The following is an 18,514-nucleotide window of genomic DNA, read 5'->3' on the forward strand; positions in this document are numbered from 1 at the left end:
TATTATCAATGTTGAAAAATAAAATTTCAGGAAACTTTGATGAATATAAAGTGTTGTCCTTTACTGTCACTTTTGATCAATTCAATGCATCCATGCTGAATAAAAGTATCCATTTCTTTAATTTCTTTAAAAAAAAATACTTTTGGGCGCTTGTAATGTTAAAGCTTTAAATTTAACAAATTTTAATCAAAAGCACAAATATCAGTACAATTACCTGATTCAATGCATCATAAAATATGATTTTTACTTGTCTACAATCTTTAATTAATAGAGACAACACACAGCTCACTTCAGAGAATCACAATCCGATTCTAAGTTCATTTGTATTGCTTGGCTACTGAAAAGTTCTCAGTAACAGCATAAAAATGCTATCAAATTTACTGCTGTTTGACTTTTTTTTTTCAATGATCCAATCATTTAAAAATCTATCCACATGATATGATGGACGATATATCATGCATCCCTAGTAAATACTGCTAAAATAGTATAAGTCGCATAGTAGTTTGCTTTTCTGAAACAATGCGTCTCATTTTTTAGTCGGTAACCTTGACACAAATCTGCAACTTTTTCCCTAAACAAGTCCTGGGGCTTCGAGTGTCCGTTCGCCATGTTGCTCAACTGAGTTCAGATGTTGGCGGCCCTTAATGTGTCCCCTAAGTCTTTAAACAACAGGTCGAAAAAAAGCCCAAGGACAATTCCCAGCTAACCTCATCTCAGGAATGGAGTCTGATACCAATGACCCAGTTTTGTGGTGGAAAACAGAGGAGGTTGGTGGGGAGGGGGGAAGAAAGACAGGAACTGAGACCGGACGTGGTGTCCATGGCGACCCTCGTCTCCATGACTACGAAAGAGACCAGCTTCTTCCTCGTAAGCGTGGAGATTCACACCACACTGTCCCTCAGAGCTGAGCGGGAACGGGCAGTGTGAAGAAAACCAGTCTGACGGAAGAGTTGATGAAGAACGACCATAAAGATCAACATCATGAGGAAATCTTATTTCTACTTGCCAATGATCTCTAATAGATAGGGGTGGGAATCGATTCATTTGACTCGGAAAAACACAACACGGTTCCAAATTGATTCCAAACGCTTGACATGTGAAAAGTTCTCTGTAACAACCTAGAGATGCGGTCAAATTTACCTTTGTTCAATTTTCACAGCCAAAATCCAGTCATTGAATAGAAATCCACAAGATTGGGAATTTCGTGTGAAGGTGAAATATTTCCAGATTTCGCAGCTGGTTCAAGTTGGTCTTGCAAATTTGCTGCTTGAATGTGACATCTGCATGTAAGCTGTTGTCCAAGAGAATATGAGTCCTGGACCATTTATGGCCGTCAGATTGCCAGACTTGATCAGCTCCAGCTCCATATGCGCTGTCTCCGCCGTATTGCACGTGTCAAATGGCAGGATAAAGTCCCAAATACTGAGACACTCACTCAGTTTCGCTGGTCTGGACATGTTGTACGCAAGGCAAATTCAAGCCTGCAGAAGCAGGTTTTCTATGGCCAGCAAGAACGGCCTTAAATTCAATTTGAAACTATGCAACATGGACCCAAATGACCTTAAAGAGATGGTCGCAGATAGGACATCATGACGAGCACAGTGCCATATACTCCTGTGAGTCCAGCTGGATCACTGATGTAGTAGACAAACAAAGACGCCGAAAGCTCAATACCTTAAAAATAACAACATAGCCAGTTTATGTGCGACACCTGTGGCCGGCCATGTGCTTCAAGGATCTATTCAGATCGTAGGACGCGCCAACAACAACTGTGACGAGATCTGTCGTGACGACAGCTCAGAGCAAGATGACGCTATTTACGATAGACATTGGACCTTAATTATATTCGTTTTATATTCACAGTTATTTTATTGACACTATATAATGAATTATTATTGTGAAGATTATTTTGTGTCATTATTTGTGCTAAACAAGTTCCATGAGTAGAGACATTTAGTGATCCTTCCTTGTCTCGTGACGCTCAGGACTGTTTTAATAGTGTCTGACTTAAACTTCAATAGACTAAAGCGATGCAAGAGGTTGAATCCTTTCAATGAATCCGTTCAAAACGTAAACATCACCATTAAAAAAATGGTCCCAGGTTGGTCGTTGTAGCATTATTAATCTTTTTTTTAAAAGGTTAAGATTGCTGTATTCAACTTTGCATTGCTATACTGTTGCAAATAAATAAATTAAATATTATGTTCTATGTTTATATATTATTGTTAGCGTTATTCATTTTCATATGTTTTACTTCTTGCATTAAACATTTGTAATCGGCTTGGCTACGAAGGCTTTTTGGTTTAAATCATGGTTCTGATCTATACACTCACTGGCCAACATAATTAGACACACCTGTTCGACTGCGCATTAATGCAAATATCTAATCAGCCAATCACATGGCAGCAACTCAATGCATTTAGGCATCTAGATATGATCAATAAGATATGCTGAAGTTCAAACTGAGCATCAGAATGGGGATGAAATGTGATTTAAGTGATTTTGAATGTGGCATGATTGTTGGTGTCAGACGGGCTGGTCCGAGTATTTCAGAAACTGCTGATTTACTGGGATTTTCACACACAACCATCTCTAGGGTTTACAGAGAATGGTCCAAAAAAGAGAAAATATCTAGTGAGCAGCAGTTCTGTGGGAGAAAATGCCTTGTTGATGCCAGAGGTCAGAGAATGACCAGACTGGTTCAGCGGATAGAAAGACAACAGTAACTAAAATAACCACTCGTTACAACAGAGGTCTGTAGAAGAGCATCTCTGAACACTCAACAAGTCCAACCTTGAAGCAGAAGAGCATCTCTGAACACTCAACATGTCCAACCTTGAAGCAGAAGAGCATCTCTGAACGCTAAACTCGTCCAACCTTGAAGCAGAAGAGCATCTCTGAACACTCAACAAGTCCAACCTTGAAGCAGAAGAGCATCTCTGAACACTCAACACGTCCAACCTTGAAGCAGAAGAGCATCTCTGAACACTCAACACATCAAACCTTGAAGCAGAAGAGCATCTCTGAACACTCAACACATCAAACCTTGAAGCAGAATAGCATCTCTGAACGCTCAACACGTCAAACCTTGAAGCAGAAGAGCATCTCTGAACGCTCAACACATCAAATCTTGAAGCAGAAGGGCATCTCTGAACGCTCAACACATCAAACCTTGAAGAAGAGGAGCATCTCTGAACGCTCAACACGTCAAACCTTGAAGCAGAAGAGCATCTCTGAACACTCAACACATCAAACCTTGAAGAAGAAGAGCATCTCTGAACGCTCAACACGTCAAACCTTGAAGAAGAAGAGCATCTCTGAACACTCAACACATCAAACCTTGTAGCAGAAGAGCATCTCTGAACGCTCAACACATCAAACCTTGAAGCAGAAGAGCATCTCTGAACAATAAACACATCAAACCTTGAAGAAGAGCATCTCTGAACAATACACATAAAACCTTGAAGCAGAAGAGCATCTCTGAACGCTCAACACATCAAACCTTGAAGCAGAAGAGCATCTCTGAACAATAAACACATCAAACCTTGAAGAAGAGCATCTCTGAACAATACACATAAAACCTTGAAGCAGAAGAGCATCCCTAAACACTCAACACATCAAACCTTGAAGCAGAAGAGCATCTCTAAACACTCAACACGTAAAACCTTGAAGCAGAAGAGCATCTCTAAACACTCAAAACGTCAAACATTAAAGCAGAAGAGCTCAAAAGCATCTCTGAACGCTCAACACGTCAAACCTTGAAGCAGAAGAGCATCTCTGAACACTCAACACATCAAACCTTGAAGCAGAAGAGCATCTCTGAACACTCAACACATCAAACCTTGAAGCAGAAGAGCATCTCTGAACACTCAACACATCAAACCTTGAAGCAGAAGAGCATCTCTGAACGCTCAACACATCAAACCTTGAAGAAGAAGAGCATCTCTGAACGCTCAACACGTCAAACCTTGAAGAAGAAGAGCATCTCTGAACACTCAACACATCAAACCTTGAAGCAAAAGAGCATCTCTGAACGCTCAACACATCAAACCTTGAAGCAGAAGAGCATCTCTGAACGCTCAACACATCAAACCTTGAAGCAGAAGAGCATCTCTGAACAATAAACACATCAAACCTTGAAGAAGAAGAGCATCTCTGAACAATAAACACATTAAACCTTGAAGAAGAAGAGCATCTCTGAACACTCAACACATCAAACCTTGAAGCAAAAGAGCATCTCTGAACGCTCAACACATCAAACCTTGAAGCAGAAGAGCATCTCTGAACGCTCAACACATCAAACCTTGAAGCAGAAGAGCATCTCTGAACAATAAACACATCAAACCTTGAAGAAGAGCATCTCTGAACAATAAACACATTAAACCTTGAAGCAGAAGAGCATCCCTAAACACTCAACACGTCAAACCTTGAAGCAGAAGAGCATCTCTGAACACTCAACACGTCAAACCTTGAAGCAGAAGAGCATTTCTAAACACTCAACACGTCAAACCTTGAAGCAGAAGAGCATCTCTAAACACTCAACACGTCAAACCTTGAAGCAGAAGAGCATCTCTGAACACTCAACACGTCAAACCTTGAAGCAGAAGAGCATCTCTGAACGCTCAACACGTCAAACCTTGAAGCAGAAGAGCATCTCTGAACGCTCAACACGTCAAACCTTGAAGCAGAAGAGCATCTCTAAACACTCAACACGTCAAACCTTGAAGCAGAAGAGCATCTCTGAACACTCAACACGTCAAACCTTGAAGCAGAAGAGCATCTCTGAACGCTCAACACGTCAAACCTTGAAGCAGAAGAGCATCTCTGAACGCTCAACACGTCAAACCTTGAAGCAGAAGAGCATCTCTGAACGCTCAACACGTCAAACCTTGAAGCAGAAGAGCATCTCTGAACGCTCAACATGTCAAACCTTGAAGCAGAAGAGCTACAGCAGCAGAAGACATACAGACTGAGGCTACAATTCACACTGGCTCACCAAAACTGGACGATAGAAGATTGGGAAAATGTTGCCTGGTCTGATGAGTCTCGATTTCTTTAACAACGTTCAGATGGTCGGTTCAGAATTTGGTGTAAACGACATGAAAGCATGGATATATCCTGCCTTGTATCAGTGGTTCAGGCTGCTGGTGTAATAGTGTAGGGAATATTTTCTTCCCACACTTTAGGCCCCTTTTGGGCTACCAATTGAGCATTGTTTAACGCCACACTCTTCCTGACTATTGTTGCTGACCATGTCCATCCCTTTATGACCACAGTGAACCATCTTCTGACAGCTACTTCCAGCAGGATAACAATCTGCAGCAACTGCGTGATGGTATCATGTCAATACGAACCAGAATCTCTGAGGAATGTTTCCAGAACCTGGTTGAATCTATGCCACGAAGAATTAAGGCAGTTCAAAACAACCTTAATTCTTTCATTAGCTAAATATTTGTAGCCTTTTTTTTTTAAAGTATAGCTGTAGGGCTGAAAACGAGGTCTGAAAAGTTTAAGTTATATAAAAAGCCACAAGATCAGTCAATGATGTAGTATTTTTGGTTTTTAATGTTCAATTGGTAATAATAACAACATAAATTATTAAACATTAAAATCGTTCCAGAATCAATTAAGATATGATATTCAGTGCCAAAAGAAAGCCAAACAACATGTACACCGGCATACTAACACTCCTGGAGCTTTTAAAAACTCAAAGACTTTTGGTGGGTTTTACAGATTATCAAAAAGGCTCTCCTTTCAAATACTGTGAACAAACTCAAGCATTGTTCTTGAATGCCTAAAGAAGACTTTGTTGTTATGCCCGACTCTCTCCTCAAGTAGATCGGTTTAGAAGTGTGGGCATAGTGTACATGGAAATGCATCCACTTAGTGTAAATTATTAATCAAGGCCTTTTACAGTAAAGTGGTGGATTGGGGTGGATGGTCTATATAGTTAGAGCAGACCTGAGCTTCATTGCGGGAGGAATCGATTTACACTGCAGTACAGTTAGATGGGAGAGGATTTCCTGATGTTAGTTTCATGGCTACTTCAATACAGATCACTCAAAACATGACATTATAAATAGGGCTGTCAATTTAACATGTTAATTTAGTACATTAATTATATGAGATACTTTATATAAACAAAAAGATAAAAAAAACAAGAAAAAACATGATTGTGATATGGATGTCTTAACCATTGTGCCTCATTTAAAAGAAGTTACAAATAGGTCCATAGAGGGCAAACATGTCCATGTCAAAAAACTGTCATAAATATTTGAAGCTTGGGAGCACAGACTTAAGTTTGGTATAATTTTAAAGAAGACACTTGGCAGATTATTGCTGAAGTAAAAAAAAACAAAAAATGAGTAAGTAAATCCAAAAAAAGGTTATATAGGTTTAAGTTTATGAAAATGATTTATGAACATTATTTTATATCAAATATATATTTTATAAAACAAGTTGAACTCTAAAACGGCTAAAAAATCAAAGCCATGAATATAAATAAGTTGTGTTCCAAAATTGAGGTTGATATCTCAAAAAATGAGCTTTCAGTGAGATTTTGTTTGGGCGCAGTAACAGATTTTCCCCATTGGTTTCCAGCAAAACTCAAAAATTACTGGTGCACATAGTGATTGGATTTTAGATTTGCAGTTGAGTTTTTCCTCTCTCAATATTACAAACACACACATTTTTTTTTATAACACACATACCAACCACACTCTGACATCCATACCAACACACCCACACAAATATCGTGGCATAATTTATCCAATTGGCTCTATAATATGCCGAAGCAGAAAAGTGGCACCTGGAAAAATGGCACCATCTGGTAAAAAAATAGTAAAAATTAAAATTTTGAAGCCTTGCCAACATAATGAAAGCCTCTTATCAAAGATTGTGTGTACCAAGAGCAAAAAATATTTTTAGTAATATTTTAAGTAAATACCTGTGAAATAGTAAAATTACAATAAAAATACACACCTATTCCAAATTTTATGCAGTCAGCATTAACACAGGCAAAGTGATCAAAAAAACAAAACTGAAAAGGCCAAAAATGTCCCTAAGGAGGCACAAGGGTTAAATGTCTTAAATTATCTTCTTTTAAAGGTGCAGTGAGCAATTTCTGAAAGTTGATATTGGAACCTAATCAACCTAAACAAACACACCCCTCCCTTCATTGCTCCGCCCACAAAATGCACAAACTCTTTATCATAGCTGAAGAGGAAGCAATATAATGCTTCACGAAAAACAAAGCGAAGATGATGAACGAACAAGAAAGAACAAAAAATGAAACAAGTGCAAAGATATGTATACAAGTAAAAGTTAGTTGTTAGTCACCAACAGCTCTAGACAAACAATGACACTTAAAACTGTCCTGTTACTATGGCTAACATTACAGCTAATATGGAGCAGAAACTCAATTTCGGCATCCGTAAACCCATCATAACCCTTCTTTTCCCAGTGATATTCCTCTGACCCTTTTTCTTTTGTAATGTCTCTCAGCCATCTCTCTTTCTACAGTCTTTCTTCAAATCTCCCTCTTGTTCACTCTTTCTCCTCCCTCATCATGAGTGGACACGCCCCCTACTTCTGATTGGTTCCCTCTCTCTCCTCCCCATCATGAGTGGACATGCCCCCTACTGCTGATTGACTCACTCTCTCTCCTCCCCCATCATGAGTGAACATGCCCCCTACTGCTGATTGGCTCACTCTCTCTCCTCCCCCATCATGAGTGGGCACGCCCCCTGCTGCTGATTGGCTCACTCCCCATCATGAGTGGACATGCCCCCTGCTGCTGATTGACTCACTCTCTCTCCTCCCCCATCATGAGTGGACATGCCCCCTACTGCTGATTGGCTCACTCTCTCTCCTCCCCCATTATGAGTGGACATGCCCCCTGCTGCTGATTGACTCACTCTCTCTCCTCCCCCATCATGAGTGGACATGCCCCCTACTGCTGATTGGCTCACTCTCTCTCCTCCCCCATTATGAGTGGACATGCCCCCTGCTGCTGATTGACTCACTCTCTCTCCTCCCCCATTATGAGTGAACACGCCCCCTGCTGCTGATTGACTCACTCTCTCTCCTCCCCCATCATGAGTGAACATGCCCCCTACTGCTGATTGGCTCACTCTCTCTCCTCCCCCATCATGAGTGGGCACGCCCCCTGCTGCTGATTGGCTCACTCCCCATCATGAGTGGACATGCCCCCTACTGCTGATTGGCTCACTCTCTCTCCTCCCCCATCATGAGTGGACATGCCCCCTACTGCTGATTGGCTCACTCTCTCTCCTACCCCATCATGAGTGGACACGCCCCCTACTGCTGATTGGCACACTCTCTCTCCTCCCCCATCATGAGAGGACACGCCCCCTACTGCTGATTGGCACACTCTCTCTCCTCCCCCATCATGAGTGGACACGCCCCCTACTGCTGATTGGCACACTCTCTCTCCTCCCCCATCATGAGTGGACCCGCCCCCTACTGCTGATTGGCACACACTCTCTCCTCCCCCATCATGAGGGCTGGATCCACTATCAACAGCGTTTCTCAGATATTGCTTACTGCACCTTTAAGACTTTTAAATTATCTTCATTTAATGCTTTTCTCAGCAAATCTCAATATTGTGATTGATCATGACTAACTTGATTCAGTAATCAATCAGCATATAATTAATTAATTAGATTAAAAACTTAAAATAACTGCAAGGCCTAATAAGAAAAGTCCGGGCTCTAAAATCTGATTGGCTAAGCCTTTTAAATTTATTTAAAATGCGTCTCTCATCATAATGCTGTCCAAATATAAGTGACTTAAAAATGTTTTCATTTTTGTGTTCTTGGGAATTGAACCCATGACATCCATGTTGATAGCATAAAGCTGAACCAGTCAAGCTGCAATAAATTTGTGGGAAAATATAAAAATATAGATGTAAATCAGTTGCTAAAACTATTCAACAATAAAACTGTTCATCTAAATTTGACCTGCTAAGAGGAAATAAATAATTTATGTAAAGGCCAGTTATAGCAGATTATAATTATAATACATCTCAATCACCGCACGGATTTGATCTTAGTGTTTGAAATAAGAGCTGAGAGATATGACGGAGAAGGGGCTATTTTAAGAACACACAAACACTTTCACATCATTGGATATGGAAGACAATCGAAGAAACAGGAGTATATTTAAACCGTAAAACACTGCACATCACAGCATGCAATGCGACAAATACAATGTGGACTAAATATAATAACCAAAAGTGAGATTTCAACCAAGCCCCCAAGCCCCCCACCCCAAGTCAAGTGTCCTGGTGTCGGGCCTGGATGTGTTTAGTCATGGCTTACATGTGTGCAGAGAGAAGTGTTTGCTGTCAGCGCCGATGGCTCCACCCTCTTCTTCTCCCAGCAGGTACTGGATGGAGCGAAGCTGGAAGCAAGGATCCGACAACAGTACAGACGCAGCCCTTGAGATCCTGGAAGACAAACGAATGAGGATGTTCAGGTTGTTGTGGGTGGTTGTCAGGGTGTTGCCATGTCGTTGCTACAGTGACATGCTTACAGGCTCAAAGAGTCAAAAGAGTCCATCCCAAACAGTGGCACTCAGTTGTTGAGGGTAACGCATTACGAGTAATGCGAGTTACGTAATCGGATTACTTTTTTCTAACTAGTAAAGCAACACATGACTTAAATTTACAACAAAATATCGTAGTTCCTTTTTCAAATAAGTAATGCAAGTTACTTTGTTTTCCCATTCATTGACTGACAGTTATGTCCCCATGTTGAGAGAAATCGTGAGTAAGAGCAGAGGCGTTGTGTGTGAACAAGATGGGTAATGTAGTTCTAGACTAAATGTGTGCATTTACTCATCTCACTTTCATAAAAACATTCAGTATTTCTCAAAATGAATAAAACAGTGAAACACACACTCAGAATATTATGGAAACCTGCAATGATTAAATGTTAAATTACAGCAATATACTTTATGTATTTAATCTCACTTTATTAACCAATGTCTTTGTTTCTGACTGATGATTCAATTCAACAATACTAATACGCAAATATGACATTTGATAAAAATCGTTTTTTTTATTTATTGTTGAAGTAAGGCCCTGTCCCACCCTAAGCACTCACGGTCTTCCTACGAGTCGGCACTTTTGTGACGTAACGCCGCTTTGACTGTCGGGAAGAAGTCTACGGTGGAGCTTGGCAAAAGTGTGCATCGAGGGCGCATATCGACCGCAGAGGGGGCATCGCGAACACCCTCCTGAAACCTGAATGACAAATGGGACACCCTACGGTCTCATGGACTGAACGGACACGTGCACACGGCAGCCATTATTAAGTCCACAAGACCGAAAGTGCATATGAAGTGTGCCATTTGGGACAGGGCCTAGGAGAGTTGAACTTTCTTCTTCGATCCAGAACAGCAGCAGCTGAAAGGTTTGTTTGAGCAGCGCCCTCTATTGTACAGGCGTGATTTTGCATTTCCTTCAGCTTATTCATTTCACTTTTGGTGTGAAAGAGCCTTTACAATTGCCAAAAATAGAACTTTTTTTTTAATTAAAAAACAAGCAAGCCCAGTCCAGGAGTAAACATGCAATGCATTACTGTACATAAGAAGTAATTAAGTAACGCAATTAGTTCATTTTTAGGGAGTAACGCAATACTTCAACACATTACATTTAAAGATAACTTTCCCCATACTAGTGGCACTAGGATGCCATCTACGGTGGCCATTTGGATTTTTGGGGTGGGCAACTGATAATTGAGTATTTTTTTTTAGTATTTTTAAATAATTAATATACAAATCATCAATATCATCATCCTCATTGACAACAACAAAACATAAAAATTAATTATTTAAAATTGTTATTTACAGATTTATTTTTTAAGTTAAAAAATTTAGAAGAATGCATTAATTAATTGGCAGATTAGGTTTATTTTACCAGTCCCAGCCTTCACAAAGTATATTCATCTCAGCATTAAAATATATATATATATATATATATATATATATATATATATATATATATATAATTATTATTATTATTATTATTATTAGAAAAATAATAATAATTATTATTATTTATGCTATTTAAATTAATAATACTATTAATTATTTCTAATTAAGCAGTTAATCAATCCAGATTAAAATCACGTTTCCCACTTGCTCCACTCTGGTTTTGTTTCTAAAAATGCATTTCAAAATAGTATTTATGATATCAGTGGAATGGGAAATGGACAGTTGCGCAGGAGGAAACACTGCCGAATCTGCCAACAGCAGAGAACACACAGCAAAACTTACTGACACATACAGCACCGTCATCGCCAATCATTACAAGTCCTGCTCAACAATTCCTGCTAACATACATCCCTGCTATCATTCAGGTCAATCTATGCTAAAACTTACATTCGGCTGATTTCCCACTGAGCAAGCATTCCTGCCTTTATTGTGATCGGACAGTTCAGAGAAACACAGCAAACAAATGGAGAGGAGAATTGTGAATGATATCAGGAAAGGACAATAAGCCGCCCCATCGGTTCCAACATATGTCAGAGAACAGCTATGGTTCTCACTTTTTTGAAGAAATATCTAACCCTATATAGTAATACTGATGCTTGACTTAGCAAACCCCACTAAAAATGACAGAGGGAGAGAGAGAGACTCGCAGACATTGTTCATCGTAGCGCAGCTGTCAGGCTGTGAGAAAACAGAGCTCTTCCTGTCGTACACAAATGTGACGGGGTCAACATACCTCCAACAAGTAAACATGTCTTGCTTCTATAGAAAGAAAGAAACACTATTTGCACATCTAAGAAACATTAGATGGAAACAAGATGTTGAACTGATCTATACACCACTTCCGCTGACAGCAGAAGGATTCAAACTGAAATCTTTTAGCTTTGTCCATTTCCCAAAGAAAAAAAAAGGACCATGGTCAGATGATTTATGGAGTTTCATCCCTAATGGCTGTGCATTAAAACCCGAGCAGAGCTTCCCCGCCACCCGGACGCACCTGCTGTTTACATCTAACCCTCACTGATCAATCTTTCATGTGTTTTTCCGACCGCATAAACCCACTCACGCACAATTCCTCATGATGCAAGCAAAGGAAAAAGGACTTACTTTAATAATGGAGTATTTTTCCCTCCTCAATTGCTTATGTGGGTGAAATGATTGGTTTGAAAGTGAGCCAAATCTACAGGTAAACAGAGCAACAGAGCATAAAGTAACACTGACAACTGTCCCCTGCAGTCATACGGACAAGTTTTGAGGGAAGTAAGGTCTGCCACCAAGTCAGATCTAGTCTCAGCCTCAGACGTCACACCCACGGACCGTTGGCAGAACGTCTGATGCACGAGGCACACAAAATGGGAAACACCTCGGGAGTTTCGAAGTTGACATCTGTTAAATTCTACTGGGCCCAGTCCCAATTCGCCTACTTATACTACGACCTAAAAGTATGTACTCTTATTGTGACGTAAAAAGTACATACTTTTGAGTGTGTAGCAAATGAGTAGGCAAGCTTTGGGACATACCATCACGTCATCTTTAACGGACAGATCTGTCGCGTGTTCCTGTCACCGTAAACTGCCCTGTCAATCATCTTGTCGCAGTTAAAATCCTCCATTTAATCTAATTTGATTTCCTACCGTTTCTTCTGCTAGTCGTGTGTCTTTCATGCGGAGACTGTCCTCATGTGTTTGTAATTTGAATATAATGATGTGTTTAAAAGGTAATGGCTAAACGTATCTTTACAAAAGTTCACAATGCCGCTGCAGATGCAATATAATGTAGACAACGTTGAATAAATGTATTTTCGTCAGGTTAGATACTGATAATTAATCACTCAGATCGTGCATCGATCTGCACTTCAGATTCTGACTGGAAATAGTAGACCATCCGGGTATCTTTAAAACACTAATTTCAACATACTACGATTTGGGACGTACTAATTCTATTTTCGAATACTATTTAGGACGGATAGTATGCGGATTGGGACTGGGCCCAGGATTTCCAGAAGATGCGTGTCGCGTTCTTTAACGGTCCACCTGGAAACAAAGCCGTCGTGATGCCAAACCCCCTCATGGAAGAGGAAAGCCATCGTGTTTACAACTGTGACAATGAGCGCTTATCACGATCAACTAAACGCTGGACTTTCAAAAGTATGTGAAGTTCGCAACACTGTTGTTGAAATAAACTTGCACAACGTTCTTGAATTAATAATTTATTAGCTGCAGACTGTTATCGTAGGGACATTGACATTACATTTCCAAAAACAAAACAAAACAATAAACAAAACAAAAGATACACGACCAGTCAAAAGTTTTTTGACTAAAAAAAACAGTCTAAACCAGTCTTTTTTTTACCAGTGTAAAAAGTACAATTTGAATTGGCTAACAAAAGTTTTTTCTTTTTTTAATAAGAAGATAAATATTTGCAAAACCTTTGACCACCAAATAAAAGTCATGTTGTGTGACTCACAATATCATGTGGAGTAAAAGGAGCTTTGTTAAATTAATTAATTAATAAATTAATATATTAAAATAAACTACCAGTCAAAAGTTTTGGATCTGTAAGATTTTTAATGTTTTTAAAAGAAGTCTCTTCTGCTCACCAATGCTTCATTTATTTGATTAAAAAAATCTTATGACAATTTAAAATAACTGTTTTCTATTTTAATATATTTTTAAATGTAATTTATTCCTGTGATGTAAAAGCTGAATTTTCAGCATCACTACTCCAGTCTTCAGTGTCACATGATCCTTCAGAAATCAAAAAACATTTAAGATTATTATCAATGTAGAAAACAGTTGTGTACAATTTTTCTCAGGATCTTTTGATGAATATAAAGTTCAAAAGAACAGCATTTATAAGAAATATAAATTTTAACATTATAAATCTCTTTACTGTAACTTTTGATAAATTTAACCTTGATTAAGAAAAGTGTTGATTTATTTTATCCCCCCCCAAAAAAATATTGCTGACCCCAAACTTTTGAACAGTAGTGTTTAATGTTACAAAAGCTTTCTATTTCAGATAAATGCTGTTCTTTTTAACTTTCTTTTCCTCAAAGAATCCAGAAAATAAAAATGTAAATAACTGTTTTCAACATTAATAATAATGAGAAATGTTTCTTGAGCATAAAATCATCATATTAGAATGATTTCTGAAGAATCATGTGACACTGAAGACTGGAGTAATGATGCTAATACAATATAATATAATATAATATAATAAATCCTTTTGCAGATGTCCAGACACGAGCAAACCTTTAGGACGTCCTTACTGGTAGACAAACACTTGAGCAAATATGTTTGCGCTCTCATACAAACACACCCAGCTGGCCGCTGTGTTTACAAGGCGCGGCTGGCTGTCATGCTAAGTTAGCAATATAGTACACACGTAGAATTACAGGGCTGGACGGGCAACAACGCTCAAACAACAGAGGTCTGGTAAACAAATAAATCATACACACGATCATTGCCCACACAACCCGCACCTGGTAGCTCTCCTGCTGCGCTCTGAGGCCGACTGTGTTGGCAGTCTCAAACTCACAGCGTTTCAAACACTTATCTTTGCTTTTTGTCATCAAAATGAATACAGATGCATATATAATGATCAAGATGGACAATTGTACCATGTTTTTTTTGCATAGAAACCACAGTTTAATGGTACTATTTGTGGTAAGACCACAGTAACCACAAATATAAAAAAATATATATATATATATATTTTTGAGAAAATACAGTAGCTTTAGTTAGGCTTAGACACTTTTGACTATCAGCTTAAAGTCTAGGTCAATTGTAGTGTTTATTCTGTACAAGAACCAGCCATTTAAACAGGAAGTGACCATCTAACTGACACATGAAGCCACCAACCAAAGTGAGTTATTTCTAGGGCCTCACAGCCACTTATTTATCTACCGGTCAACAAGTGGGCGTGTGAATGTTAACCTCATGTAAACGACAGAACTGGATCAAAAGCATCTACAAGTTGTTGTAACCCCTGTAGAGTTCTATACACACGACGTTATGCCTAGTAAATGACACTTCAGACCAAACATGGTAAGCTATTTTGTTTATCACTCCAGCCAAGGGAAATAGCTTTGTTACAATACTTTGGACTACTGTTGGATTAATATTCAGTGAAAACAGGTAATAAAAAAACTTTCCGGTGCAACTGTATATAAATTCAGAGGAAAAAAAAGGCTTGTCTAATAAAAATACTGGAGACTAAAACTAATGGCCCTATCATACACCCGGCGAAATGCGGCGCCAGGCGCCAAGTGTTTTCTGCTAGTTTCAGCCCAACGCAGTTATCACTTTCACATCCTGCGCCACGTTGATTAAATAGCAAATGCATTTGCACCCATTTGTGTGCCCATGGGCTGCTGGTCTGAAAACGAGGTGTGTTCAGGCGCACTGTTGGCGAGTTGTTATTTTGAGGAAACTGAAATAGACTGCGCCATTGACCAACTGAAACCTGGTCTAAAGTCAATCAGGAATAATTTTTTTTCGTTATTTAAAGAACGTGTTAGTAATGTGCGCCTATAGGGGGGTCCACAAAGCTCGTACACTTTGTCCCATAGATGGTCTGCTTCCACGCTTTAACCTCGCACACGAGCAGATCCGTTTCCTCGCTAGAGAAGCGTTCAGTTTTTCCGCTTGCAAATTCCACCATGTAAATAGCGAATCCGCCATGATGTGAGTGCAACTGGCTTTTAAAGGGAATTGGAGATGAGACTATGCTTGGTTTATTGCACTTTACGCCCAAAACACACCCATTACTCATTAATAGAATAGGGACAACCCTTTTAGACCATGAGCCGGGAGCACCGACCATTTTTCCAGTCATTAAACAAGCAAAAGTGGATTCTGACGCCCTTAGTGCACTTGCGCCATGCGCTTTAGACCATGCACTTACAGTAGATCTTTAAAAAAGGGCACTAAAAGTATTCAAAATAAATTCCTTTTTTTTGGGGGGGGGGGGGGGTTATATATTAAAATATATCAATCGGAATCGATTTGTAAAGCATCCCAGTGTGACAGTAGGTGTCTTTCCAAGAGCACAAGCCTGTAAACAGGAGAGGCTATTCATGGCGTCTGTGGCCCCCAACAGACAGACACTGAGTCACTGGCCCCTCTCTGAGACTCGACTTCAATCCTGCCTCTCCCAGGCACAGCAGGGCTGACAGATGAGCGTGGGGGAGGCTTTTGGAACAGCTTCCATCACAACATACACACGGCTCACGATTTCCTCACATCCTTCAAAAATATGCCTGGATACACCAAAACTACACTTGGCATGCTATTAGATGGTTAGGACTGGTCACAGAGCTTACAAGGGGCTCTTGGGTGAAAGGAATCGTCTAGTTGTATACAGTCTATAGCAGGGGTCAGCAACCTAATCACTGACAATAGCTAAAGAGGTGTATACTTGATTTAAATAAAGTTCCTCAAACTTGCATGTTGACGTACATTTTAAGGTAATCATTCCTCATATTTCCTCTAAAGATCACTAGAGGCAATGGAAAGTAACCTTCAATATTAAAAGCCATTCTTCATTCTGTAAATGGAAATATGTACTTGCAATGATTTGATGCCATTAACTGGCTGGCAAATCACTGGCAAATCAAGTAATTAGTACTTCCTCAAAAGCACTCACTGAAAAAGCACTATCAACCCAATATCTTGTAAACACAGCTCCGTTTTCAGACAGACTGGTCTCCCCAGAATCCTTGAAGATGCGTAAACAAGCCAATCAGGCTGAAACAGGTAATTTAAGAAGCTCTTGCATTCTTGTGAACAATATGTACGAGATGGTGGTCAGTGAACAGACTGTAGGCGTCTGAGCCTGATCATGAAACATGTCAGAGCATGTGCACTACCCTCAAGGACAAGTCTCCGACCCACATATTATTTACTTATGGGCTTTTCTTCTTCACTGTATAGGAATAATATATTCAATTCTGTGCATATGACCGATGACTTATAACTGTGACTCTGATCTAAACATATTCTAAAAGAACCTAGTGATTCTTAAGATGCTTCACACATCCACTCAAATGTACAAAAATAAGGGACACTGCACAAAACAGGCATTCGTATAACTATAAAATGGTACATGAACTCTGCTCTGAACGCAGCACTGTGCTTTATTATGCTCAGGAATGAAAAAGCGCACAACAACAGAGGCAATTTAGTGGCAACGTCTCAAATCTTTCTCCTTCAGTTCCTCTGCATCTCAAACATTTGTAGAATACAGCACAACAGCCTGCCTCAATTTTCTTTTTGCGTTTATGAATTGTCTGGCTGCAGTTTTTTTTTTTAACGCTCCAAAAAGATCTTAGATCGCAGATTGAATACAACAATAATGCAACATCCCATCTAATTGCCCGAAATCAAAAGAGACATTCAGATGAAGGGATATTTCCCAGGTCTGTAGATGCTTCTTGATGCTTTGTCCTGGTTGACTCAAAGTGAAAAAAAAAAAATCCACAGTTCTTTAGACTGCTGGAAAAAGACTGATGATTTACGAGCAAGTGCAAATTTGAGTAATTACCAATGAATTATGCGGAAAACAATGAAGGGTGGTCGAATTCATCGATATCCCTCGGCATGCCATTATCGTTATTGTGCTAGATACTTAAAATACACGTTAAAGTACATGGTACTTAAATGCATACAATGGACTGAAAGTTATTCTTTAGTAGAGTAGAACAATGCATTGTCGGAATGAACACACGTCAAATCATAATTGCGATTTCCAAACTCGTAAGTAGGAACTTTTTAGCTGCAACAGACTCACCTACCTACTCTTTCCCTACAAAACAAAGCTTTTATGGGACGCTTTCTTGGCACATCACTTTGTTTGTCTTCAATGACTGATTACCCAGCCATTGTGAACCAAATGTTTGTCTGTCTTGAAGACATAAGCAGATCCCTGAGGTCTTTCACCATCACATTAATACCTTGTACAGCATCAATCAACAGCTGAGGGCTGCTTTCATTAAACAACATGTCTGAAGTCAAGCCCTTTCCTACGAGTCATATTTTAACTCTTATCTTCAAACAATACGAATGGTCACAGAATTATAAATGTTACACCATGCCAATGACAATCTTTAGGACGGTCTTTGGAAGACTTAACACTGTATCTGGGGTCGTCTAAAAGTTTACGGTGCTTGTTTGAAAGTGCTTTCTAATGGTTCTCTGGAAGCAGATGGATATGTCATGCTGAAGAAAGTGCGGTAAAGACGTCAGTAGGGACGTCATAATAAACAGTTAGAGTCTTCACTGGTTCTTGGGTCAAAGTTATCAAAAGGTGCAAACCAACTTCCGGCTCAAATTGCTGGTTGTCTGGAAACATGTGCGAGAGAGACTAAGCTATTAACCTTAGGGTTCCTCTTCCTGTCTTCCTGCATGTTTCCTTCACTTCGAGAGTATTGTTTGTGAAAAATGAGCAAGCTTAGAGTCAGGAAACCAATTTTCCAGAACAATGTCATATCAGGAGA

At 39.5% G+C, this 18,514-nt stretch overlaps 1 protein-coding gene across 1 annotated transcript in view; it reads right to left on the reverse strand.

Moving 5' to 3' along the window:
- rnf123 (ring finger protein 123) overlaps window positions 1-18,514 on the reverse strand; it is a 158,864-nt gene that overhangs the window by 37,209 nt on the left and 103,141 nt on the right. The window contains exon 36 of the mRNA XM_077226997.1: window positions 9,342-9,469. Within this exon, the coding sequence (XP_077083112.1) occupies window positions 9,342-9,469 (128 nt within the window). The remainder of the gene's footprint in view (window positions 1-9,341; window positions 9,470-18,514) is intronic.

The sequence above is a fragment of the Siphateles boraxobius genome, unplaced genomic scaffold, assembly GCF_051911475.1.
Source record: "Siphateles boraxobius isolate OS27281-9 unplaced genomic scaffold, OSU_SipBor_1 13, whole genome shotgun sequence".
In the NCBI taxonomy this organism is placed as follows: domain Eukaryota; kingdom Metazoa; phylum Chordata; class Actinopteri; order Cypriniformes; family Leuciscidae; genus Siphateles; species Siphateles boraxobius.